The 26,998-nt window shown below is 35.6% G+C and overlaps 2 protein-coding genes across 8 annotated transcripts; one reads left to right on the forward strand and one right to left on the reverse strand.

Moving 5' to 3' along the window:
• The first annotated feature begins 2,414 nt into the window (after positions 1-2,414).
• LOC121429162 (transcription factor E2F3-like) lies at positions 2,415-13,556 on the forward strand. Its single transcript, XM_041626098.1, has 8 exons — positions 2,415-3,047; positions 5,508-5,619; positions 6,039-6,261; positions 8,108-8,187; positions 9,327-9,426; positions 10,120-10,234; positions 11,615-11,753; positions 12,919-13,556. Exons 1-8 carry the CDS (start codon positions 2,802-2,804, stop codon positions 13,119-13,121), a joined length of 1,218 nt encoding a protein of 405 aa, XP_041482032.1. The 5' UTR covers positions 2,415-2,801; the 3' UTR covers positions 13,122-13,556.
• A 4,833-nt stretch (positions 13,557-18,389) lies between these two features.
• On the reverse strand, positions 18,390-26,961 carry LOC121429182 (tRNA-specific adenosine deaminase 2-like). Of its 7 annotated transcripts, XM_041626148.1 has the most exons (8): positions 26,758-26,961; positions 26,158-26,216; positions 24,493-24,552; positions 24,195-24,299; positions 23,072-23,222; positions 21,766-21,872; positions 20,418-20,490; positions 18,390-19,972 (listed from the first exon to the last, which is right to left on the reverse strand). In XM_041626148.1, the coding sequence occupies exons 3-8, from the start codon at positions 24,547-24,549 to the stop codon at positions 19,863-19,865; spliced, it is 603 nt and encodes a 200-aa protein (XP_041482082.1). In that variant the 5' UTR covers positions 24,550-24,552; positions 26,158-26,216; positions 26,758-26,961; the 3' UTR covers positions 18,390-19,862. The 7 variants fall into 7 exon arrangements, with proteins under 7 accessions (XP_041482082.1, XP_041482065.1, XP_041482056.1 ...); XM_041626131.1 differs by lacking the exon at positions 26,158-26,216 and having other exon boundaries at positions 26,762-26,961; XM_041626122.1 differs by lacking the exon at positions 26,158-26,216.
• Between the last annotated feature and the right edge of the window lie 37 nt (positions 26,962-26,998).

A 26,998-nucleotide genomic window follows, 5' to 3' on the forward strand; every position in this document is an offset into this window, starting at 1 on the left:
ATATCAACATTTTCAGCTTTCGCTGTGCGTTCGCATGATGTAGTTTGTCAAGTACTGTACATATTGTCTTTGTGTATTACATTAAAGTTTCAAAATATCCCTTCTGAGGTGTCTGATTTTGAAAAAGTAGGCATATGAGCTAGCGCTTTGCGCTAGCATTTTTGATTGGTAGGTCCAGTATACCTGTATATTAATTCTATTACACACTACTTAAAATCCGCTTTTTATGGGATTTCATAAAACATGTAAAAACTTAGAGTCTGCTTGCGATTTGCGTTTGCATGAATTGTTAAAAATATCATCCGTGCATCCTATTCATAATGCAATGTGCTTTAAAATGTCCAGTTTTCATGCCGCAATATCAACAAGTTCCACGCTCTATATTAGATACGGAATAAAATAATAACACTTTTATGAATTCCAAATATCTAAATTGTCTGTTTTTCAGAATAGAATATCGACAAGTTTCTATGATTTTGATGTGATGAACAGTGTATATTTCAGGGGACGTGGAATGGTTTTCAAAGTGGGGGCTGATGACGAAAAAAAAATCACAATCATATATACATGTATGGTCGTTTTTACGATTATGTACACGGCTTTGGAACTGGATCCCCCTTGCTTCCGCGGCCTCTGTATTTCATGTGCAATGGCGATGTCTGAATCTCATCTCAAGAAATATGTATACAATTTATCTTTATTTGATATTAGCCATAAAACAAAACATCAACACATTCACAATAGGCTTAATGAAGACAGAAAACATTTAAGTCGAAAGAATAGAATTACATGTATAAAGAAAATGTGAAGCTAAATGTTAATGGCAGGGCAAACAAGACTTAATTTATTAAGATGTGAGAAGGAAGGAAAAGAAGAGAAAGAGACAAGGGGACAGGGAAAGAAATAAAAGAATACAGAAGAAAGAAAGAAAGAAAGAAAGGAAGGAAGGGGAAGAAATTAAGAGAGGAGAACAAGTCATCGCTTACATAGTTTCTTATCTTAGAAAACGGTTCTGCACATTAATCAATCGGTTCCATTATAATGTAGAAATGATAAAGATACATAATTTAAAAACAGGATACTTTAAGGAAGGGAAGAAGAATGAGAGAGCAAGTGAAAGAAAAACGAAAAATAAAAATAAGAAAGAAGGAAAGGAAAGAATGAAAGAGTAAAAGAGAGAGAGAAAGAGAAAAAAATGGAAAGAGAAAGGAAGGAAAGAGTGAATGAATGAATTAATGAATGAATGAAACAAAGAAAGAAAGAAAGAAAGAAAAAGAAAGTAAGGGGGTCACAGGAAAAGAAGAAGAGAAAAAAAGAAAGAAAACAGAAGAGAAGAAAGAAAGAGGAAAAGAAAAAATCAAGAAGAATCAAAGGGAAAAAAAGGAAAACGAAAAAGAAGAAAGAAAGGAAAAGAAAGAAAGGGCAATGTTTATTTTTATGTTACTTATTAGGCCCAATTACATGACGGGGTGATCTTCTACATACAGTATTCATATTCTGTATACACGTTCCTCTGTTATAGAAGATATTTCCAAGGCGATATCACAAACTCCTTGATATTTCAAAGTATGACACATATATGTATCTACCCATGTATATAGCCATGGACCTATATACCTGTGGAATGGCCTTATTTGTATACATTCCACAAGATAAGAAATGGTCATAACAGCTGGATCCTAATCCCTCTGTTGCCCCTACTTCCACAAATCTGCTGTCAATCATGGTATCTACTGGCAACGGAGGGTTTCAGCAAGCTCCGCCTCACATCCACGTTTCGTGGATGTGGCTCAAAGAAGTTGTAGACCCACTTCTGCAGCCTCAGTAGACCTAGTCTGCTATGCAGACTCGTTGAATCAGCTAAGGTACACACACTGCAGATGTGGGTCTACATTTGTAGACTAGAGTTACTTTAGTCTGCTATGCAGACTCTGAATGGCTCGTGAGGTGGGATCTGCTACTGGTTTGCGAAGCAAACCAGCCTGAAAGGGCGAGCGTAGAGAAAACTTGAAAACATTACTTCTGCAGCCTCAGTAGACCTAGTCTGCTATGCAGACTCGTTGAATCAGCTAAGGTACACACACTGCAGATGTGGGTCTACATTTGTAGACTAGAGTTACTTCGGATCTGAAAACATATTGTTTACATTTTTATTTGGCAAGGAGAACTAAAACGGGATCCGATATATATCATCATTTTCCTGGGGACTCCACTAAAATAAACAAAACTGATTATGAGAACAAGCTGAGAAACAAGCAACAAATGAATGGAAGGAAAAATATTTCCTTTTTCTGAATGTAACTACTTCATGTAAATCACGGAATGTTTATGATTTGAAAATGATTACAAGAGAATTAAAATGTAAAAAAATATTTTTCTCGCTTTCGCGGTGACAAGTTTGCGATTGGTCCCAGTGTTTGCGCGAAACATACACGTGAGACGTCTCGCGCGAAATACGAGTCGCGGGAAATCTCTCCCGATTTGATTTTATTGGGCCCGAATGTCGCTGACCAAACGGGACTGGCTTTTTCATTCATTGAAAAGGTTTTGGATGAAGGAAGGAAATCCATTCAATCTTGACGAATCTGAGCATTTATTTTAAATTCCAGAAGCACTTCATTATATTCAATCTTTAAGATACCCACTGTTCCATCGATTTCGATCAGTTGTTTCCAGAAAGTAGAAATTTAACCGGTTATTGTTGTCCTTAGTAGGTCTAATTGATCTTCAGCGTCAGCCGTCCGTAGCAGTTTTCACTGTCCACAGCTCAGCTCGGATCCCGCGCAGACTTCTCCCCGAAAATGCCCCGCGGAGGAGCAGTGACTGCTGTTCGTCGGCAGCCGACAGAAGCTAGAATAAGGACAATTTTGGGCATGTCACCGCAAGGAATTCTCCCTGACTTTTCGAACCAATCATTGTCGTCAGATATAACGAATATATCGTCAAATATTAAGGAAGAAATTGATCAAGAAATAGTGGACGTTGTTGGCTTTACGCCGGAGTTTGATTCGACAAAAGGAATGAGACCTCAACTTGGGAGACCACCAGTAAGCATCACTTTTTTTGCTATAGACCCTTTTTTGTTGTTTGTTTTTTACTCGGCTCTCAGAAAACCACTGAGCTCAGATGGGGCTCAATTCGTCTTCCTTATCATCTAACGTTATTCAGATCTAACGTTAGATTTTTTTTATATCATGATCAAAAAGAAAAAATCTCTCAATTCTCAACAAATCTCAAGGCCTAGCTTAACAATGTTATTGTTAACATTAGATTTTAATGAATTGGAATTCTAATAGTTGGATTAACACTAACTGTCATTAGGGTCTGTCCTTGAGGACCTCGTGATGATATTTATAAATATTTGACATATCCTAGGCCTACTTCTTCATCATGATGAAGGAAGCGTGTGTGTGTATTTTAGTTTTGTCAGACGTGTATCAATCAGATATGATTATTTACGTCTGGGACCGACCTTTAACGTCACCATCCGAAAGACGTGACCAGGGCTCGAACCTCTGCATCAATTTGTAACTTCCACACAGCTTGGATTACAGGCGCACGCCACAACGCCCAATAACACTAACAGCCTTGAGGCTGTTATTAGCTGTTCTCACTACTTTTCTAAAACTAGTTTACTGGAAACTAGTTCAGTGGAAACGCGTAGTGAGAACGGTCAAAGCGGTCTTGGAAGCGATCTTCCAAACGAGTTTAGAAAACCACCTCGCGATGTAGTTTTCAAGATCGCTTTACCTCGTTAAACTGGTTTTAGCGTAAGTGAGGACACAACCGTTCTTCGGGAAGCAATCTTCACACATTTTGAGCACGCTACTCCACACGACAGGTGTAGAATGCCTATGCTGCGGTTTCGAATTTTGCGCAAAACGTGTCCTCCCACTGGGAGCGTTTCCATAGCAACAAGAGCGCTTTACGTGAAGTGATTTTTAAAACCACTTTCGTGTGATCAAGTGGGAACACTAGCAAAGCGATCTTCCAAACTGGTTTCCTGAATCGGTTTCCAGAAAACTAGTTTTAGAATGCGTAATGAGAACGGCCTCATATATAGACATGCATGTAGTCTCATAGTCAATACCTTGATGTTGGGCATGAAGTATAGAAGACTTTGTCCTAGAACTAGAAGCATAACTTTTTAAGCGAGACCTCCACACCCGGATGGATTTCGATCCCTAGGAAATTCATAGAGGGTGAAATCGGTTTGTACGGGTGAATTTTATTTATCTATGAACCTTCATACGTCTAATGCGTATAGAGGGAGTCTCATTTTTGCCATTTATAGTGATGTAATTTTTGCTATTTATAGATAAAAATTATTTTACTATAAATGGCAAAAATTAGAGGTTTCTTAACTTTCTTACCAGACCGATCTCGTGTAGATCCCTCGATCCATTTGTCAAAAAAGCAAATGCAATATGCCTGACATTTGAACCGCTTCGTTAATGACGTACCTTCTATTAGCGATGTGAAAAAAAGCTGTTTTGAAGAAAAATTTATAGATAACAATAATTTTTTAACAAATACTGAAATTTAATTTAAATGTGATTATAAATATAAAAATAAATAATTAATAGACCTAGGTTTTGTAATAATTTAGTAAAGAATAGTTGTATACTATACAGTATAGATGACTTAAAGGGGAATCCAACCCAAATAAAAACTTGCTTTTACAAGGAAGGAAAAATCAGACAAGTTGATAGGTGAAAGTTTGAACAATATTGGACAAACGACAAGAAAGTTATGAATTTTTAAAAGTTGTAAATATTGGTAATCACTATACCCATGGAGACTTCAAATTGGCCGCATATGGGATGTCATAGTGATGTAAGGCAAGGACTACTCTTCCATGTACTCCAATACATATTATGGCTAAAATGTCATTTTTCCCAAAAGTTTTATTTCAAATTATATTTTTCTTTCATGAGGACATAAAACAATATACTACCTGGGTTATATTTAGATTACTGCCCCAGGGGAATGAGAACTTAGGAGTAAACCACAAATCCCTGATAATAAAGTGCATGGCCTATGGGAAAGTTGTCCTTGCCCCTTGTCATAATTTACTTACCCAGTTGCCAATTTGAAATCTACATAGTATTAGTGATCTCAATTTTAAAGAAGCTATAACTTTCTTATTGCTTGTCCGATTTCTTTCAAACTTTCACCATTCTGTTTAATTTATTTTTCTCCTTCCCAACACAACATTTTATGGCCAAGGCTGGATTCCCCTTTAAACAAATTTACGTGATTTTTAATTCTATCTTCAAAGATGGATTTCCTAGAAATCCATCTTTGTTTACAAGAGTCTCTTATATGCCTATGGCAGGGGGTTCAAGGCTTGGCGATGAAGAAGTATATGTCAAAATATTAAAATATATCATCACAAAGTCCTTAAGGCTAGGCTGTTCACCTGTTGTATTGCATCTGCTGGTCCCGGCATAATAAGCACTCTTTATTGATTGCACTATTCTAATTCTAACATTTTTTTTCCAAAGGCAAAAAGGAAACTGGAGCTGGACTCTGCTGCTGGTCGATCATCAAATGTTGCTAGTACAGCTTTCAAGACACCTAGTCCTAGACCCTCGGCAAAAACAAAAAAGACAAGAGGTAATTTTTTTTAGAAGATCAGCTTATACGGCGCATATCATTCAGTAGATATTTGTGCAAGCATAATTTGCGGTAATTTTCATATAACTTTTCTGTACTTAATTAATTCAGACTCAGTAAAAGCTAGATAATGTACTGTTAGTCTTAATTAAATTTGGATAAAGGTATTTACTTTTCCCAATGGATGAAGAATATTATTTGATTGCTTCTAAACTTTTATATGATTGGAATTTTAATTCATGTTATTGACCCTTCACCAAAGCTTTAGCTGGTATTAAAAGGAATAGTTCTCTTAAAGATGTTCATTAGAAATCTGTAAAATCAAGGGAGAATTGCCAGATTACTTTGTACATCAAAATTCAAATTTATTTGTTCTTCCCATTCGTCTTCCTTCATCCCTCTTCCTTGACTGATGACAGCGCCCACAAGGTCACCCATGGAAAAATCCCGATACGACACATCATTAGGTCTTCTAACAAAGCGATTTGTTGGTCTACTAAGAGGGGCACCGGATGGTGTCCTTGACCTGAACAGAGCAGCAGAAGTTCTTGAAGTCCAGAAGAGGAGAATATATGACATCACAAATGTATTAGAAGGCATTAAACTCATTACCAAGAAGTCAAAGAATAACATCCAATGGAAGTAAGTGATTTGCTCAGGACTTTTATTTGGAAAAAAAAGTAGTATGGAGACTTCAGTCACTGGCAGATCCGGGGGGGGGGGGGGGGGGGGGCAATGCCGGCCCATGCCCCAAACCCTTTTGAGAGGCACAATTAAAATTTGTAATGTAAAAATGTCATTACAACAGAAGTAAAGATTTTTTCTTTTTTTGCTTAAAAGTCATATTTTTTCATGGATGAAATACCTTACTATTTGGTTAAAAACCCTTTGGCTTTGGCTTGCCAAATATTTCCTCAGGGAAAATGTGCCCCCCCCCCTTGGAAAATCCTGGATCCACCCCTGACTTCAGTGTTAACTGTTTCCTGCTCTAAAAATCCCTGAGAGTATTTCTAAGGATTTTTTTTTTCCTAAAAAATATTGCTTTGCCCTTCTAAGGGCTTACTGCAAGGGCTGCCTTGGGTGCTGCTCTCCCTGTCCGTGCCTCAAAAAATAATTAAAAAAGATAATGATTTAGTCTGCTTTGTGAATCTTCTGGTAGTTGCATGATATGAATTTGAAATTGTCCCTATAATTAAGAAAGACATCTGGCAGGTAGGCCTGTGCAGAAAACTTCAAATGCAAGAAGGGATTCTCCTTTTTTTCAGAAGAGGAACTAAGTTCTGTAGATACATGTGATGCAGCTCTTCATTTGCTGTTGACATCAACACAGCATCAGCCCAACATGTTTAAAGGGAAAGATGAATAGGGTCATTTAAATTTGTGGTTACAAGGTCAATGCATAGAAAAGGAGATTTGTATACCTCTCACCCACCCCCTCTATTGTTCGCCTTCCCATTCATAAACCAAGGATGAGTGGAGCTTCCTGCCTTTGTGAGGGCACAGGGAAGGGAATAACAAAAGATGTTGCTTTAAGCTGACTTGCACATACATGAATACTACAGTGGTGCTTGTACTCCAAATGGGGTGCTTTTATACCACTTGTCATCTGTGTTCATTTCATTTTGTCCAATAAATACATTATTTTGTAACTTTGAAATACAAGTTTTATTATTAATCCTGACTGTATTGAAATATCCATTTGTTTTTTTTCAAGGGAGGAAGGAAATTGAAACAACAAAGCAGATTGCCTAATTTTTGTATTGTTCAAATGATCATTTTTAAAGTTCCATAGGTAGACCGATGAGTGATAATATAATTTAATTAATAACAGGATCCAGACTTGTATTTTTAATGTATTATCCAGTGCCCTCTGTCAAAAACAACATACTGTCTGTGACCATACAACAAAAGGGTTAGTCCACACATTAAGGATGGATGGGTGGGTCACAAAAGCTATTCAAAGTCAAGTTAATGTGATGAAGTAAAAAGTGGGGTCTGGAGGATGGTTCTTTCGGAATTGATCAATGTAGTTATTGATGCATCACTCCTTACAATTTCATGCCAATGAAGTTACAATACTGTGTGCAATATACATCAGACATGAGCAGCCAGAAAGTATTGCAACATAAAGATGGAAAATGAATTTCATTATTAACATGTTTCTCCAAAATGCTGGATAAATGTATTGGTTGAATTGCTTATTAATAAATATGTACTTCTTGAAAGAAATGTGTAGAGAAAAATCTTGTACAGCACATGCTTTCATAAATTCATGAAATGATATACATTTCACCAAACCTTTTGCATCTACATGTATGTTTCAGTCTTTATCTGATATATCGGGATATAAAGTCTACATGACAGTAATGCTATTTGCATAACTAAAGATGTGAGAAAGGGGATAGATTACACTCAATGCATTTGAGCAAACAAAGTATTTATTTTATTACACAATCCTTATTTTGTCTAATCTATTTTTTGGTTTCAGAGGTGCTAATAGTTCTGTAGCTGTTCATGCTGGTTACGTCAATCCACAATTATCAGCAGAAACAGTCAATCTACATTCAGGTGAGTATTGAAATAGATCCTTGAGGGAACTACAATAAGGCAATTCCACTTTCCTACATTGTGGGCCCGAATTCACAAAGGTGGTTTTTAGAACAATCAGTTGAACATGGTTTATGCATTTTTCCTGTATAAATTACATTTATTTACCGTGTATATTAGAAAAATGTCCAATGCTGATGTGCACTTTTATCAGTGCACCAAATTGACGCCTGTTGCTGTGGTTATCCACGCCATTTTATTCATGAGTCCACTGTTTCGAATTAATGAGCCTTCTCTTCAAACAGTGGACTCATGGATAAAGTAGTGTACTTAACCTTGTCAACAGGAATCAATGGGCGCACTGAGACAAAAGTGCGCATCAGCATTGGACATTTTTTAATATACGCTGTAAATAAGCATAATTTATACAGGAAATTTGCACAAACCATGGGTTTAACTGATGGTTTTAAAAATCAGCTTTGGAATTCGGGCCATTGTGTGTTTATTTTACACCATAATGGGGCAAAATATATTTTTAATGAAAAAAAGAATGAAAAATTAGTGTGGCATTAAGGCTTACAAATGGGAAATCCAAGGCAATGGACTTGTTGCCTTTAGAATAATCTAAGCCTTCAAATTAGAAATCATATAATTATTTCGGTAGTCTTGTTTGATATTGAATATGAACATCCATCTTAATTTACATAAGACGATGAAGAAAAAAAAAAGTATGAATTAACAAAAAGGCATTCAGTACTTTTGTTTTGTTTGATTTATCCCCCCCTCCCCAAAAAAAAATAAATAAAAAGAAAAGAAAATACTTTGTCATGCCATTAATGTCTAAAATGTTTTTTATCTTTCTGGGTCACTCCTATTCAGATAATGTAACAGATTGTAAGTTAACGATTCACCTCATGGACGTGTTCCCTCACTTTGATACGTCCCTAGCTACGGGAGGAAGTTTGGTACAATGTCTATGTACCCAACCCAGACTAAGCTTGAAAACGGCTGAACAAATATATAAAACCTTACAGAATAACAGGTATTAGATTGAGGTACTCTGTGATTATTCGTTTACCATGTTAAACATAGTGATATTTTCATTTTGAAAGTAATTAACATTTTTTAAAATTAACTGATGTCTCTTTTTTCCTAACCAGAATTGAATGATTTAGAGGCTCAAGAGAAGCGATTAGATGAGTTACTACGGAATGCATCTACGCAGCTGAAGACCCTTACAGAAGATCCTGATAATGCAAGATATCCTTTGAAATAATTGTGGAATGATATTCTACTCTACCAAAACCAAGTCCAACCATCTTTAAGATATCAGAACTGCTTTTGACATACAAAATCCTATTATTGTGCATATTGTGGAGATAAAGAAATGTTGTTATATGCAGTATGTATATTGCATTAACAAAGGCCAGGGTATGGTTCAAATAACATTTACAAGGCTCTTGTACTCGTTAGATGCATGGCCAACACTTGGTTTAGTCATGAGTTTCTTAGGATTTCATAGCCATGATAATCTGAGCAAAAGACTCTACTAGTAGACCAAATGAGTTAAGCCATGATGGTGTTAGACAATCTGAGAATTAGACCATCTGCTAGTAAACCAAAGGGTTTTAGCCATGATGTTAGAGGATCTGAGAATTTGGCCATCTGCTAGTAGACCAAGTGGGTTTAACCATGATGGTGTTAGACAATCTTTGAATTAAGACCATTTACTAATGACCAAGTGGGTTTATCTATGATGGTGTTTGGCAGTCTTAGAATTAGACCATCTGCTTGTAAATGAAGTAGATACAAACCTGGATATCCAACACAAGGTATTTTATTTAAAATATTGTATTTCAAATCTTAAATTGAATCTCTTCTTATTGAGAAATAACAGAGATAAAGTAGTTTTGAATGGATGCTGAGTAAGATGTCCTTAACTCCCTTTATTACGTATGCTTATGTAACATATCATGACATTCGAGGAATTGAAAGCTTTGAAGATCAGACAGTGATAGCAATCAAGGCACCACCTGAAACAAGACTAGAAGTTCCTGATCCTAAAGAAGTAAGTAGTACTTAGATCCAGGAACCTATCAAGATGTAAACTTCACGAGGCCAAATATTACAGAAGTTTGTCTACTTTAAAAGATTTTCTGCTTAGCATAATCTTATGCATAGACTGAAAAATACACTCTTGAAAATATTGTGATAATTTTAACCATGTAGATATCAACTATGCAACTTCTTTTTGAAACCCAAAAAAAAGTTTATAAGATGACGCAAAGCAGAAAATAAATATGCTGTAGATGAATGTACAATCCTTGGCCTCATGGGAAGATCCCTATGTACGTATACCTCGGTCAAACCTTGTGTAAGTTGAATAATTAGCCAAAGTCAAAGATCGCGTATTTTCTTGATTTGTTTTCAACTAATAATTTAATTAGTTAATTTTTTTTTCTAAGTTGAAGTTATTTATTCAAATTTAACATTTAGACAAGTGTATTCCTTCAAGTTCTAGGCACTATATTGGAATGACAATGATGATATCACATTCTTGACCAATTTAAAGAGAAGCAAAGTGCTGACCAGCCTTGCCTGGTGTTCAAGCAAGAAGCAATCGTGTAAATGGATGCTATTTTTTTTAAATTTATTAACCAGTACCATTGAAACCCCTTGGTAGAAAATGGGAATAGAAAAAAAAAGTCTTTCCAAACAGCATAGGTGGCATCACAGGGTGTGAAAGGCACATGATATATGATATCCCGCTTCCATTTTGAAGGCGGAAAGGAAATTTTCACCGTTAAAGATAACGTACATGGTATACAGATTTTTTTTTATCATGTGAAAATTTGGCTTGTTGAATAATTATATAATATTGACTGGCCTTGAGGGAAACATCAAATATATTGCCAGAAAAAGAATCATATTGGCCCGATTCTTTAGGCGAGGGCAATATGGGTCTTTTAAGGGCAATATATTTGATGTTCCCCGAAAGAAGAGCCAGTCAATATTTTTATTATCATCCAAATCAGATATCTAGAGCAAAAATCGTGATATTGGTGATATTTCTTATTAAAATAGTTATATTGTGTCTTGTTAATATCAGGGTCCAGGCTCTGCACTTTACCATTATGACGTACTTGCAAGCGCTTGGATCCAGTGATGACTTTATTATGACGTATATTGTTGGCGCGCAGATCCTTATGAATCGTATCTCTTTATACGCATCCTGGATGAGAGACCAGGGAAAATACCAAGGTATATTTTGCGTCGTCTCTGCATGCAAAGTAAATATGCACATTGAGACCGAGGAAAATACAAATAATATACCTATCCCTTCCCGATATTTATGAATCTAGGGCAATACGGTTTTGTAATGACCAGCTCAGATGTCTGATACAGGTGAAAATATATAATATTCTTCCATGATGGCTTTCTTCCACAGAGCTCTAATATTCAGATATGGCTGAAGAGTACAAGAGGACAGATTGAGGTCTACCTGTGTCCTGATGATAATCCAGATGACAGCAGTTCATCAGAATGTGACCCTGAATCAAAGAATTCATCACCATGCAGCTCAAAGGGTGAGTCCTTGCTCAATCATGGCTTTTAGGCTGGTAGAAAGTATTAGCTTGAACAAACAAGTAATTTCCTACTTTCCTTTCATATAAAGAACATTCATTGACTTAAAGTTGTGATCTAGTTTTGGGGGGGGAAAAGTGGTCTTTTGGATATTCAAGTGTTTATCGGTCATCTCTTCTCACTAATGCCCCTTTTGTCTCCTTGTTCCAGTGTTGCTGTTGTATGTCTGTAGTCTATGTTATGGTTGTTCCACCTTATATGTTTGTCATTTTGCCTCCGAAGAAGATTCTGCTAGGATCGAAAGCTTAGGCCCCTTTTGACTCTTATTCAAGTGTTTAATCAGATAGAATGAAAAGTGATGTCATGCATGGGTATTATAAGATCTAAGTTTCAAAGTACATTTTACCTTCATTTTAGTTACATGGGATAGAAATGGCTAAATTAAGGAAAATAAAAACATTGAATTTGTGCTTGTGGACAATGCCATTTGTGTCAAGAACCAATGAGACTCTTGTTTGTTCTATTGATTCCTGCCACCAGATTATACATGATAATATTCCGCATTTATATAGTGCTTAATACATCGGAACAACGTCTCTAAGCGCTTTACAGACATATTATTACCCCGGTCATCGGATCCTTGCATGCCCGCATACAATGTATTCACCTTCTCCACTCCCTGGGGAGCATTCCAACAAGAGTTCCAAGACTCAATTGCTAGGCATACTACATATAGGCTTTCACATCCTACCAGGTACCCATTTAATACCTGGGTGGAGAGTGGCAAAGTGTGAATTAACGCCTTGCCAAAGGACGCTTGGCCATGTCGGGATTCGAACACACGACCCTCTGATTACAAGGCAAGAGTCAGAACCGCTACACCACGACGCTTCCACGATAACTGATGTTTTCATAGAAATATAACTGATGTCTTATATCAATGTTTTCATAGAAATAAGATTCAATTTCATCACTCTTATGGCAATTATCCTACAGCTCCCACTACTTATCATATTTTAAAGAAATGCCCCAATGACTGCATATAACCATTTAAGAAAATATGCTTGGAAATTTTGTCATTCCTTGTCTCAGTGATTGCTTATCAAAGGACTTCTCGAGAGATTCAATCATTGACCTTTCTGTTGACCTTTGCCCCTTTCTTTTCAGGTGACCCTGCATTGAAAGCTACAGCCTTAGAAGAAGACGATCTATCAGCGTTGAGTAGGAGCCTACTATTAGAGACTGAAGATCAGAATGGTTTGGATGATGACTTTGTTGCCCTCTCTCCTCCAGCTGTTGATGATTATCTCTTTGCTTTGAATGATAATGAAGGAATCTCAGACCTCTTTGATGCCTATGATATATTCTAATAGCTATATGAATTGTTAGTTTGCCTGTTTTAATTGTTTGAGAGTTTAAGAATTTTATTTGGGTTCCCAGCCAGCTTTGATATCAGGGAATGTTTGGAATTCTAGTTTGGGAAATAGTCAAATTTTAAGAAATACAACTTATTTCAGGGAAATTTGATAATGTATTATGCTGAATATATTGCAAAAATGAATGATTCTTTATCAGTTTATCATCTCTATTTTGAAGAAAACTGAAAAATTGAGAAATGTTTGAAAGATAAATGGGGGAAAATGTGGCTAAGTAATTAGAATCTAGAAATATTCCGAGATGTGACATTGGTTATCTTACTCCTGCCAATGAAGTACTTATCGATATCTAAAAGTTAAAGGACAAGTCCACCCCAACAAAAACTTGATTTGAATTAAAAGAGAAAAATTCAACAAGCATAACACTGAAAGTTTTATCAAAATCGGATGTAAAATATGAAAGTTATGGCATTTTAAAGTTTCGCTTATTTTCAACAAAATAGTTATATGAACGAGCCAGTTACATCCAAATGAGAGAGTTGATGACATCACTCACTCACTATTTCTTTTGTATTTTATTATATGAAATATGAATTTTTTCTATTTTCTCGTCATTGTCATGTGAAATGAAGTTTCATTCCTCCCTGAACACGTGGAATTCCATTATTTTAACATTTTGTGCTTCAGGCAATGAGGTCCTAATCATCAAATTCGCAAAAATTGAAATATTGTATATTTCAAATAATTAAAAAACAAAAATAGTGAGTGACGTCATCGACTCTTTCATTTGGATGTAACTGGCTCGTTCATATAACTATTTTGTTGAAAATATGCGAAACTTTGAAATGTCATAACTTTCTTATTTTACATCCGATTTTGATGAAATTTTCAGCATTGTGCTTGTCTGATTTTTCTCTTGATTTAAATCAACATTTTTCTGAGGTGGACTTGACCTTTAAGTATATTCATCTTTTAAAGAAGGGGGTGCTTATTCTTGTATAGAATGAAAAATTCTCCTTAAAGAATATACCTTTCAGTGTTGGGAATCTGGTTTGTAGAGAATGAGTAATAACAAATTATTATGAAAAAAGTATTTAAAAAATAAAAAAATGTTAATCTGATAAGAATTTCAATGTCATAATGAATGAACTAGGCCCATGCCTTACTATGTATAGGATATATTCATTATCTTGTTCACCTTGATATTAATGACATATGCTGTTTTTAACAACCAAGTGAACCTGAATACTTGACAATCTTGGTTTACTATCAGAAAGACATTTACTATTTTGAAGTTTCTTTGATGTTTTTATGCCATTCCATGATACATTCTCCTTTCTACACATACATTCTTGTTTTTATCATTCCTATGTAAATCTCGAAGGGGGGGGGGGGTGATCCATTTTTTGTGCTAATGGTTTAACAGTCAAACTGGACCTTGTCCTATTACCATCAGTATCAACAAGAATACTAACTGGAGAAATTCTTCGAACAGATAAAATCTGGATAACTTGGGTGGGAGAGCATGAGTCGTGGGTCCTTGATTCAATACCTGGTGAAAAGCGTTTTATTTTCTCACCTTCTTTTTCTAATACGTGGTACCTGGTGCCTAATTCTAGGTATTCCATCCACCTATGACAATGTATGAACTTAAAAGTTAGTCTATAATCTGGCAAGTCATTAACAAGCTCTCAATCATTTGACTGTTTCTCATGAAAACAGTGTTTGTATCTGGTGTAAGTGAATGATGAGTTTGAAATTTGTAAGATGGAAAAATGTAGTGACAGAGCAGCAAACCGGCTTTCAGATGTGGTCTTCGCGAGTAAGAATCATTTTGATTGATGGATTAAAGGAAAGCAGATTGAAATCTCTGGTGCAAAACAAAACTATCCACCAAATATGAAGTCTGTAATGCCAATAACGTCCATTTGCTACAATGTAATATTACTACATGCATTTTTTAAACAATAGAATTTTTATGTCGAACAAGTATTAGTGCCTTGTGTGATAAGATGTTGAGTATACAACAAGTTGCCTAACTCTACACAATTCCATGAATTACTAGTACTATTCATTAAATAATTGCCAATTCATGTCTTAAATTGGTGCTTCATTTTTTTATTGAAATGCTGTCATTGTTTTGAGTGCCTCTGCTAAAAGCATCAATAATTGTACTCAATGCAAAACAGTAATGAAGATTCTTTGCAATCTTATTTTTTCAATTTTATTGCTGTGTAATTATTACATAATCTTGGTTTCTTCAACATTCCATTTTTTTTATATAAATGGTAAAGTTTGTCATACTTTTAATCATCGGCTATTCAATATATGATGCAATTATGTCTCAGATTCAAATTATGTAATGTTGCCCACCCATCATTGTGTTGCCTCTATATCCTGTGCCTTAAATAATTACTGAATGAGGTAACATGTACATGTAAACAAGTTCCATTATGGAATGAAGTGTATTGGTGTCTGCTCAAAGATTCTCATTAACTTAGCTAATGTATGTTACCTACAATGTAATGTTTTACATGTTATGTTGTTTACACTGCCTTCTACTCATTTGTCTTTATTTTAAGTCATCAGGAAAGAATCAGTACTTTTTTTTTATAGCAAGCAAACTCAGTATTTGATTCACATGACATGGTGCAACATTGTTCACTTGTTCTATGTATCGATTGAAATTATTTGAAGACATTGGTTAAAGTTACAAAGGTCTTTTTTAAAAAAAAATCCTGAACTTCGATGTGTGGTTAATTACATGGTTAATTTAATATTGTTCATATGGATTAAATAAACTATCCAGGAAGAAGAATTAATGGAGATACATTAAAAAAATGTATGTGTCTGGAAACTCATTTAATTTTGATGCTTGGGTTCCCAATTGTTACACAGGTTAGATATCATGGAATTAAAAGTTGGATGCTTTCACTTAAGTTATCACCTTTTTGAACAGTTAATGATTTCCTGGTGCGACTTATTTCAAGGCTTCATTTTTCCAACATATCACAGACAAAGATAGGAAAGAAGACCTTGCAGCTCAAAATAATGTTAACCAATGTCCTTTAGAGTAAATTCTATGTATTGCTAGCCCCATATATGCAGGAAGAGATCTGTCTCTGCTTTTGACTTTATATGAAAAGATGAAGTGTTCTGAAATTATGGGGTACATGCAGTAAAGTAAAAATGAGAAAACGTGAGTCAGAATTGCAATTGGGTTGAATATTTTATGAAATTAACCTATAAAGCAGCAATAAATTGTGAGTTTGATGAGAAGTAATAACCTCATAAAGCACATGAGATAGAGGATACAGATGTCTTATTCAAACTACAAATTTGTGATGTAAAATTTATTGGCAAGTTTACTCTATGTAAAAACGAACATTGCTTGTACCCATCACATTATCTTCAATATCATTCGTCATCGTCAATGTGATGGAAATGTTGATCAAGAAATGTTTGCCATTGATTATAAAGATATTGTAAAAGGAAAATAATGCAATATGAACTGATATACAGTTTTTATATCCGATTCAGCATTGGTAGGAATTATTGTCAGAAGTTCTTTCACAACATTTCAAATTATTGACAAGAATTTTTTCCTGAAGTGCAAGATTCATGTCAGATAAAGGGGATTATTAAAATGTGATTCCAACATGCTTTTGCATGAATGGGATCAACTTGTTTGGATTAGGATTTACTAGACAGTAGACACTTTTAACCCTACTAGTTTTTTGCCTTAATTTTATTAGCATGAGAACATGGGGGGGGGGGCAGTACATTTCTGACTGGATAAAAGTGAAAATTTTTAAATTTATAGCATTTTACTGAAGTGAAAATATGCAATTATGTCACTAGTACCATGGTCACATTTGTTCTAAGGCGGCTGTACGGCGAGTCAAAAACAGCCGTTTTAACAATTTTTTGTACCAGCTACATACAGGTGGTTTGAATAAAAATTAATAAAACGACTGTTTTCGACTCGCCGTACGGCCGCCGTAGAACAAATGTGACCATGGTATAACTCAATGACGTCGTACACAGATGCTTGCCTACTTTGTTAGGAATGTAGATTGACAAGTGATATGTGCAAGAAAAACAATTGTCATTTGAAGGAACACAAGGTTTATATCACTTAAAGTGATAAATCAGAATTATGTGGTATATGATTTTTACCACCTGGTTATGTAGTTTGATACATAGATGTTTTTTGAGGTACGGAGGAGTATGTGAGTTTCAGGTTTATATGAAAGTTGTTACTGTATATGTATAGAGTTTGTATTGTTAGATGTCTCTCTTGAAAAATAAAACCATAAAAAGGATTATGGACATGAGAAAACATCTAAACTAACAATTTACGTATGTTATTTTCATTTCAAAGTTTTTCATTTATTTTGAAATTATTTACTGCTATCAACATCCAAAGGTGTGACCATCCATCAGCACTAATTATCATTTCAAGTGACCATCACTATCATCATCATCAAATACTCATATTGAATATATTGTGCAACAAAACAATACAAATATACAAGGCTTTGAGAAAGTATAGAAGGAAATTATTGATCAATGCTTGGGCTGGCAATTACTATTTTTTTTTAGGGGAAAATTGCTCGTCCAAGAAAGGAGCAATAATTCCCACTAATTCTTTCTTGATTTTCTTTCAACCACTGATTGGTAGAATCTGATCAATTCGGTTTCAGTGTGTCAAGGGCTTTGCGAGAGCTCCTATAAGTTTTCACTATTTTTTTTCCTGGGCAGAACGGCGCAATATTTATATTTCATTGAGCATGCACAGTTCTCAGAAAAAAGTGAAAACTATCATTTATCACACAATCGCTCACTCATTTAGAATACTTGTGAATATTCAAAGAAGGAATATAATTAGAAATAATCAATTTAAAGGCAATTAATTGGATTTATTACCCTGGCTTTAACTGGAATAGGGCAGTTCCCAATACAATATTCTGCATAGATGACCTATACATCAAATGGTCAATGAAGTGAAGCTTTTTTTCTGACCAAAATATGCACAATATCTAATATTTACATCTAAAGCCCCGTATACACCAAAACCAAAACAAGTTACTAGACAAGACAATAAAATATGATAAATCCATAATTTATTGTTCGAAATAGACATGAAATGAAATACTCCAAAAATTTGCTTTGCCCAATTGACCTGGCAGCTGCTGTGCAGCGCCAGATTGACGAGGCTCTATCCCTTTAATTGTTGAACGCCAAACAGGGTAGCAGCAACTCCTATCTTTTAACGTCTTTTGGTCTGACGTTTGAACCCCCGACCTCCCGGTTGTGAGACGGACGCTCTACCAACTGAGCCAACACACCGGTGTAAAGAACAGAAGAGACCAGAAAACATATTTGTTATTGGTTATTCAGATTTACCAATATGAATATTATTGAGTTCTGATAAAAATTGCATATTGTTTACTTTCTATGTATCTAGTTCACAGCAAGGAGAACCATTGTAGGAAGATACGCAATCAAAGACAACATAAAGAATCATATCTAACTCGATTTCAAACCTATTATCAGCAGGTATTTTGGACTTGCATTTGATTTTTGTTCCTTGCCCTAAACCTCTTTTTGTTGTATACATGTCTGACTTGATTGAAAACTCATTCCAAAGCATCCATGGTAATATGATACCATTAAAATCTCAATGGATATCACAATGCTTTATCTACGCTACTAGAAGACCTAATTTCGAAATTGGCAATTTGATTTCAATATCACTACTATTATTTTAGAGTTTGTGCTCACGGTTTATACCTTACTTTCCATTTTAACCATCAAGAAACAGAGCACTTGCCCAATAGATGTGACATTTGACCTCCACTGTTTATTGTACATTGACAGTCATAGCCACTTGATACTGTTCACTGGACATCAAGTGCTTGGTGTTAAATAAGCACTCGCAACAGTTTCTGGAGCACTACACCACACTTGACTAGTTATTCTCTGGTGTGGAATGTCAGAGCTGCTTCCTCTAAAGCTTCTAGCCTCCACAGCTTGGTATTCATAGGAAGTCTAAGGATCTGGATACAGAGAACTTGACATAAATTGCTTGCTGTTGAATATCAGCAGACACCACTGGTTCTGGAGCACTGCACCTCATCTGGTGTTTGATGTCATCAAGTGCTTGGTGTTTAATATGAGCACTCGCAGCAGTTTCTGGAGCACTAAACCACACTTGACTGGTTATTCTCTGGTGTGGAATGTCAGAGCTGCTTGCTCTAAAGCTTCTAACCTTGGTGTTTAATATAAGCACTCACAGCAAGCACCACTGGTTCTGGAGCACTGCACCTCATCTGTTGTTTGATGGACATTGAGTGCTTGGTGTTTATTGTAAGCACTCGCAACAGTTTCTGGAGCACTACACCACACTTGACTGGTCATTCTCTGGTGTGGAATGTCAGAGCTGCTTGCTCTAAAGCTTCTAACCTCCACAGCTTGGTATTCATAGGAAGTCAAAGGATCTGGATACAAAGGAGTTGACATCAAGTGCTTGGTGTTGAATATCAGCAAACACCACAGGTACTGGAGCACTGCACCTCATCTGGTGTTTGATGTCAAAGCTGTCAATTCTAAAGCTTCTGGCCTCCACTGTTTAGTGTTCATTTGTAGACAAAGCCACTGGATGGAGAGCACTAGACCTCAATCGCTTGGTGTTAGTACCAGCAAAGTCCACTGGCTTTTAGCACTACACCCTCATTTGACCGGGGTTGAAGTTTCACTTTGGTTCTTGGATTCAGTGTTATCAGAGGGGGACTGTTGACCTTCATTTTTCACACCAGATGACTTGATCTTTGGATTTGGAGCTGTGAAAATAAAATGTGATAATGTAGCCTTGGGGATTTTTTTTGTTTAAGAAATACTCAAAATTGATAGATTCTAATTCAAAAGATAAAGAATCTCCAAATCTCAAAATCTGTAACAGGTAAAGAATATTGAATATGTTTATATATACTGATTCTTAATTCTGCTTGAAAATGGAGGCTCCGGTATATTAATCAGTTTAAAAATATACATACTTAATTGGAATGAAAATTTTTTAAATTGTATACTTTATTTCCTCAATAGTACAACCATATTATTAAGCATTTGAAATACAAGCAATGTTGTTGCAATCTGTCAAACATATCAAATGAAGTTCATTGGTAAACTGAAACGCTAAAAAGTAAAACAAATGACTTTAATTGCAAAGTTTTGATACCTCACAATGGGACTGATGGAAGCATAACAAACATCTTCTAAGAAACTTACCATTAGGATTCTGTCCCTTGTAAAATTCTTGAAGAAGTTGAACAGCAGTGTCAGCATACAGCCCAGGTTTGCACTGCAGAAGAAAGAGTTACACTGTAAATAACTCATGGCAGTGGTGAAATTTTGTTAAGACAAATTTAGCTTTCTTTATTGGCGAGTAGAAAAAAAAAATAGCATATCTTAAAAGTAGTCATACAAGAAAGAAAGAAATCAAAGTAAATAATTTGGCAAATCAATTAATTAATGTTTGATAGATATTAGTCTCATAAAATTGGTTTTTATAAAACAAGTTCCTCCTGTTTTCTTAACTTTTTGTTTTACTTTTCAATACTCTCATCCTGTATACACCCCCCCTTCAGTCAATCTAAAAACCCTGAAGATCAATTAAGAATCTCATAACAAGTAGAATGCCTCTGGCCATCTCACCTGCATCACGCGGTTCAATATAGCAGCAGTGCTGACTTTGAATACTACTCTAACTCGCACAAGATGTTCAGTGATACATGGTTACTCTTATGTCCACTTTTTATGAACTAGACCAATAAACTTACAGAGATATGATGGTTATTCAACAAAAAACCCCAACATGGCCAAAGTTCATTGACCTTACATGACCTTTGACCTTGATCATGTGACCTGTGACCTGAAACTCGAACAGGATGTTCAGTGATACTTGATTACTCTTATGTACAAGTTTCATGAATCCATAAACTTTCAAAGTTATGATGGTAATTCAACAGATACACCCAATTCGGCCAAAGTTCATTGACGTTTGACCTTGGTCATGTGACCTGAAACGCGCACAGGATGTTAAGTGATACTTGATTACTCTAATGTGCAAGTTTAATGAACTAGACCAATAAACTTTCAAAGTTATGATGGTAATTCAACAGATACCCCCGATTCGGCCAAAGTTCATTGACCCTAAATGACCTTTGACCTTTATCATGAGACCTGAAACTTGCACAAAATGTTCAGTGATGCTTGATTACTATTATGTCCAAGTTTCATGAATCAGATCCATAAACTTTCAAAGTTATGATGGGAATTCAACAGATATCCCCAATTCGGCCAAAGTTCATTGACCCTAAATGACCTTTGACCTTGGTCATGTGACATGAAACTCTAATAGGATGTTCAGTAATACTTGATTAACCTTATGGCCAAGTTTTATTAACTAGGTCCATATACTTTCTAAGTTATGACATCATTTCAAAAACTTAACCTCAGGTTAAGATTTGATGTTGACGCCGCCGCCGTCGGAAAAGCGGCGCCTAGTCTTTTAACATTTTAACACCCATCTGGTTTGGATGTGGAATATGTCTTCTTTTCTATGAGCTTTACTTACCTCAAAAGTATCTCCTGTAGATGTTAGCTGATCTGAATGTACAGACAAGATGGAGCCACAACCGCCAAACCTTTCATTAGCACAACCATACACAACCTTTCTAATACCTGTATAAAAAGATTAAAGGGGAAGTTCACCCTGAAGAAAACTTTCTTGTAAAAATAGCAGAAAAAATAGTAAAAAATATTGAAGGTTTGAGGAAAATCCGTTAAAGAGTAAGAAAGTTATTAGAGTTCAAAGTTTTGGATTTGTGACGTCATAAACGAGCAGCTGTCCCATGTGTTATGCAATATAAAATGCACGAATTTCAAATTTTGTATGGTTTCTGATGACTTAATTTTGTTTTCTTTTCATGATCGGGTGTGAAACGATTTGTCTATTGATATACAAAAGTTAGAGTGAAAACCATTTTCAATTTTCTGAGAAAATGACATTTCATTGATTTTTTACCATTCGCTATGTAGGAATGCTGCTCGCATATGACGTCACAAATCAAATAATTGAAATTCTAATAACTTTTTATTTATTTGATGAATTTTTCTCAAACCTTCGGCAATATTTTTCATTAATTTTTCTGCTATTTTTACAATAAACTTTTTGTCAGGGTGAACTTCCCCTTTAAAAACAGATTTTTTTTTTTAATCAAGTGACTGCTGTATTCTTCATAAATAATTCAAATAAAATGTAAGACAGAGAGTCAAAAGGGGCCTAAGCTTTCGATCCCAGCAGAATCTTCTTCGGAGGCAAAGAAGCCAAAATGTAAGACATTAAGTAATAATGAAAAAGTTGTAGTTTAAGTATGGGAAGCCAAAAGTATCAAAATTTTTATTAAGTTGTATGTTTCTTGTGTTTATGGTGCTCTTTCCTAATTCATTGATGGTGAAGACAATCATTTTTTATACTTCCTAGACAATCATGAATGATTTGAGAGGCAAGTGAGCTGAAGTATGATATCTCTACTGTTAGTGATTTATGTAACAATTGGCTATCCATACTTAAACCACAACTTTAAACCCGAGTTTCAGTTAAACCTGCTATCAGAATACGGGCCCCTATGTTTAAAGAATGAAAAACACCTTGGCAGAACAAGCTTCACATTCCAATAGCAAATGCAGAAAGCGACAAGATCTAATAGTACAACTACCATGTCAATGTCTACTACCAAATCCCCATTATCAGACAAGTTTCATACAAAAGGCTAGCTGATCAAATTTAATAATGAGATTATAAGAAAAAATACTGCAGTTAAGATTTGTCAACCTAACCTCAGAGTATGAAGCCCTTTCTAAATGAGAACAAAACTCACCCATAATACGCAGAGCCCCAGCACACATGATACAGGGTTCTACTGTCACAAATAGTTTGGTATGTGAGAAGACCTCTTCTCTCTTCATCTTTTTGTCTTCACACCATCTCATTGCTACTTCTAAAGCTAAGATCTCGGCATGTCTTGTGGCCTACGGTGCAGTAGAATGAACATCATTGAAATGAGAGGTGTTAGTATCATACAATCTACAAAAGCAAAAATTTAACTAAACTGACCATTAAGACAAATTTACTAGTTATTTTTTTCAAAAATTCTGCAATAACTTGGAAATTCATAATCAATAAGCCTGTATACAGAGCATTTTTTTTTTCAAATTTGAGGGAAACCCTGTAAAGCTGATATTACTTTCTTTTTCAAAACATAGATAAACTTTACCTATGACAAGGATTTTCCTTTTTCAATACAAAGTTATTATCTACAAGAGCAATTCAATCCAAAATTCATTGATTATATGAATTAATATCAAATCAATCTAATATTATGTTGAGTAAAATGAATTGAATAAAGATGTAAAGAAAGGTTTGATACAAATCTCAATAAATTACAAGGCATTGATATTATTTTACCTTTTAAAATTGCTAAAAATCAGACACTTCTCGTTCTACAGTAGAGTATTTGAAAAGTTTGTGAATCTCACGATCTTGGTTTGTAAGTGCTGCATATATCCCAGCTTTAGCATGGCTACCCTGATCAGATGCTCAAGCATTCACAGAATTCCTTCCTACTGTGTACCCATTTACTACTCCTGGTGGAGATTGGCATGTGTAAATAAACGCATTGCCAAAGGACGCGAGTGCTGCGGTGGGATTTGAACCCCGGACTTTGTGGTTCAAAGTCGGGAGACTTATCCACACTGAGTCACATTACCTCTGAGACCTGGAGGGTATCAATCATGGGAATTCTTATCTGAGTTTCAGCTACAATAATGGACTTTTCATCTCAATATATGGATAGGATTTTGCAGTAAGATTCAAACTTTGCACCATGAGGTGCAGAATGCAAGAGGTGCAAAATGACATAAATAATATAGTGCTCTGATCCCTTAGTACAGAGCTTTATCTTTTCTGCAGCTTCAAAGCATGTAATAAGCATTACAACTTACATTTTTGGTTTGGTTGACAGCATTGCCACCTGTCCCTATGATCTGATCATTATATACAAGGAGACAACCTACTGGGACCTCTCCTCTACTTAGGGCCTGCTTAGCCTGCACAAAATAAAACATATTTTGATTTCTCATATGGAACTGATCGTTGTGCACTACAAAATATTTTACTACATCTTACAAGCAATCTAAAGAGTAGACATGGTAGGGTTTCTGAGGGTTATTAACATCACTAACAGAACTTTTAAAAATCTTTAACCATTCATTTTCAGCCTCATAGTAATTGGATACAAACCATGCATACTGCTTGCTTCATCCATTTTTCATCATAAGCTTCGTCATACAGTTCCATGGTCTGTAATAAAAAAAAAGATAATATAAATTTTTTGTTTCTTTTCATCTAAAAGTTAAATATCAATATTATTTTACTAATATTATTGAACTTTGAAGCTCCTCAGTGGAGGCACACGGCCAATGTTGGAGACTCTACCCCATTCTGGAGATCATGTCCTGTACATCAGTATTCAATTTAAAGGGATGGTCCGGGCTGGAAATATTTATATATCTAAATAGAAAGAGTAAAATTCACAGAGCAAAATGCTGAAAATCTCATCAAAATCAGATAACAAATAATGAAGTTATTGAATTTTAAAGTTTATCAATATTTTGTGAAAACAGTTATATGCACATCGTCATGAATTTTCATTTGGTGGGCTGATGATGTCACATGCCCACTTTCCTTTTTCTTATGTTATTACATGGAATCATAAATGTTTCATTGTTTTCACACATGTGATTTGTAAATGATATTTCTGCATTATGATGAAACAAGTTGCATCAATAAATAACTAATGCACTTAATCAGTTTTCAATTCAATTGTTTTAGTTTTTGGTAGAAAAAATTTGAACAAAACAAATTTCATATGTAACAAAATATACAAGAACAAGTGGGCATATATGACATCAGCCCATGCACCTAATGAATATTCATAAAGACATGCCTAGAACTGTTTCACCGGAATAATGCAAATCCGATTTTGATAAAATTATCAGCATTTTGCTCTGTGAATATTACTCTATTTATTGAGATATTAATATTTCCAGCCTGGACCATCCCTTAAAGAGACAGTCTCCACTTTGCAAGAAGATTTTTTTTGTTTAACATTTGCATCACAGGGTATACCATGGTGGCAAAATTACTCCTCTTAACCATATATGCTCAAGAATTCTCCATCTACTTTTGTTTTCATTTATTTTTTGTTATGTGATTTTGACCTAGCTGCAAATTTTGGAGGGGAATTCTAGTTCAGTGTTGTTGGCGTTATTTCTTATATCTCTTTTGCACAGCATGTCTCCAATATCAGAGATTGTCTTCAAAATTGGAGAGACTCAAATATCAGCCATGTGCCTTTACTGCTCATATTTCTTCAAAAGGTTAACCAGACACAGTTCGGATTGTTTGCAAGAGAAAATTTTTAAATAAATGTAAAGGAATTTGGTGTCTCTTTCTGTAGCTTATCCAGTTATATCATAATCTTGTTCATTGAATGAGTGGTGTAGATCTAGGCTTAACGTTACACATGCTAGATGCCTGGCTATGGGACTTAGACCAAAAGCTTCGGTCTCTGTTATGCTGGTTGTTCCGCTGAACTCGTTGGCTCCACTCACCAAATACAGAGACCGAAGTTCAAGCTCAATCTGTACAAGGCCAATGGCCATATGTTTATGTATTCTGATAAAACTGGGAAATAAAGTTGCGCGACAGCCGAAGTAAGTGGATCACTGTTTTCCCCCTTTAAGATTTATTTTTCCCCATTTTGGTGCATTTCAGGCCAAAACAGAATAATTTTTATTTTGGTACAGTTCTTTTGATATATTTTACAGAAATAAAGACAAAAATTGGCATAATCGTGATATAGTCCCCAAATCCAAAAGCGGGGATTATTAGAATCACATCTACCAGAATGCATGAAAATCACTTCCTTTCTCCAGAACACAGTCCCCAACTCTCGCACAGCTCTGTAGCAAAATGATAACACACACAAATGAAACACACTGTATATAAGGGTTCTCTCCCTATTATATACTCGTGATACAGTCCCCACTCAATGGGAAATAAAGTTTGAGTTTCACGGCGGTGGGGACAGTTTCAACAGTATAGTATACTCGTGATGCAGTCCCCACGCTATGGGATACACAGTTCACTTTTTACGCAGTGGGGACAGTTTCAACAGTATAGTATACTCGTGATACAATCCCCACGCTATGGGATACATACAGTTCGTTTTGCACGCAGTGGGGATAGCTCCAACAGTATATCATACTCGTGATACCGTCCCCTCACAACATAAAATCGTGCTCGTTCAACAAGGGGATGGGGACATTTTCCCGATGCAATGTGACAAGGATAAAACATATTAGGGTATGGTTGCGGAAGTTGGGGGGGGGGGGGACTTCAGCCCCTACCTTTTTCCAAACATAAACGTAAAAATATGACAATAGGATTGTGATTTTAATGTGCAGCTCCCCCCTTTGCACCCACAAATGTAATGCACTTTACCCACAAATCTCTGTCGCTCTTGCTGCTGACGTAACGACCCACTGCCTCGGATACATCTGATTAAAAATACTCGTTAAGAGAATCTCCAACTGGTGCATGTAGTCAATAACCAACCCGCGGTCAACCGCTGATAAGTATAGAGATGTCAGATGTGATACATATGGCGTCTGGTTGACCGGCTGCGATGCGGCAACCGTACAGGCGCGGCCTACCTGTACGTACCGGTACCTGTTCCTATAAC

The sequence above is a fragment of the Lytechinus variegatus genome, chromosome 1 (assembly GCF_018143015.1).
Source record: "Lytechinus variegatus isolate NC3 chromosome 1, Lvar_3.0, whole genome shotgun sequence".
NCBI classification, from domain to species: domain Eukaryota; kingdom Metazoa; phylum Echinodermata; class Echinoidea; order Temnopleuroida; family Toxopneustidae; genus Lytechinus; species Lytechinus variegatus.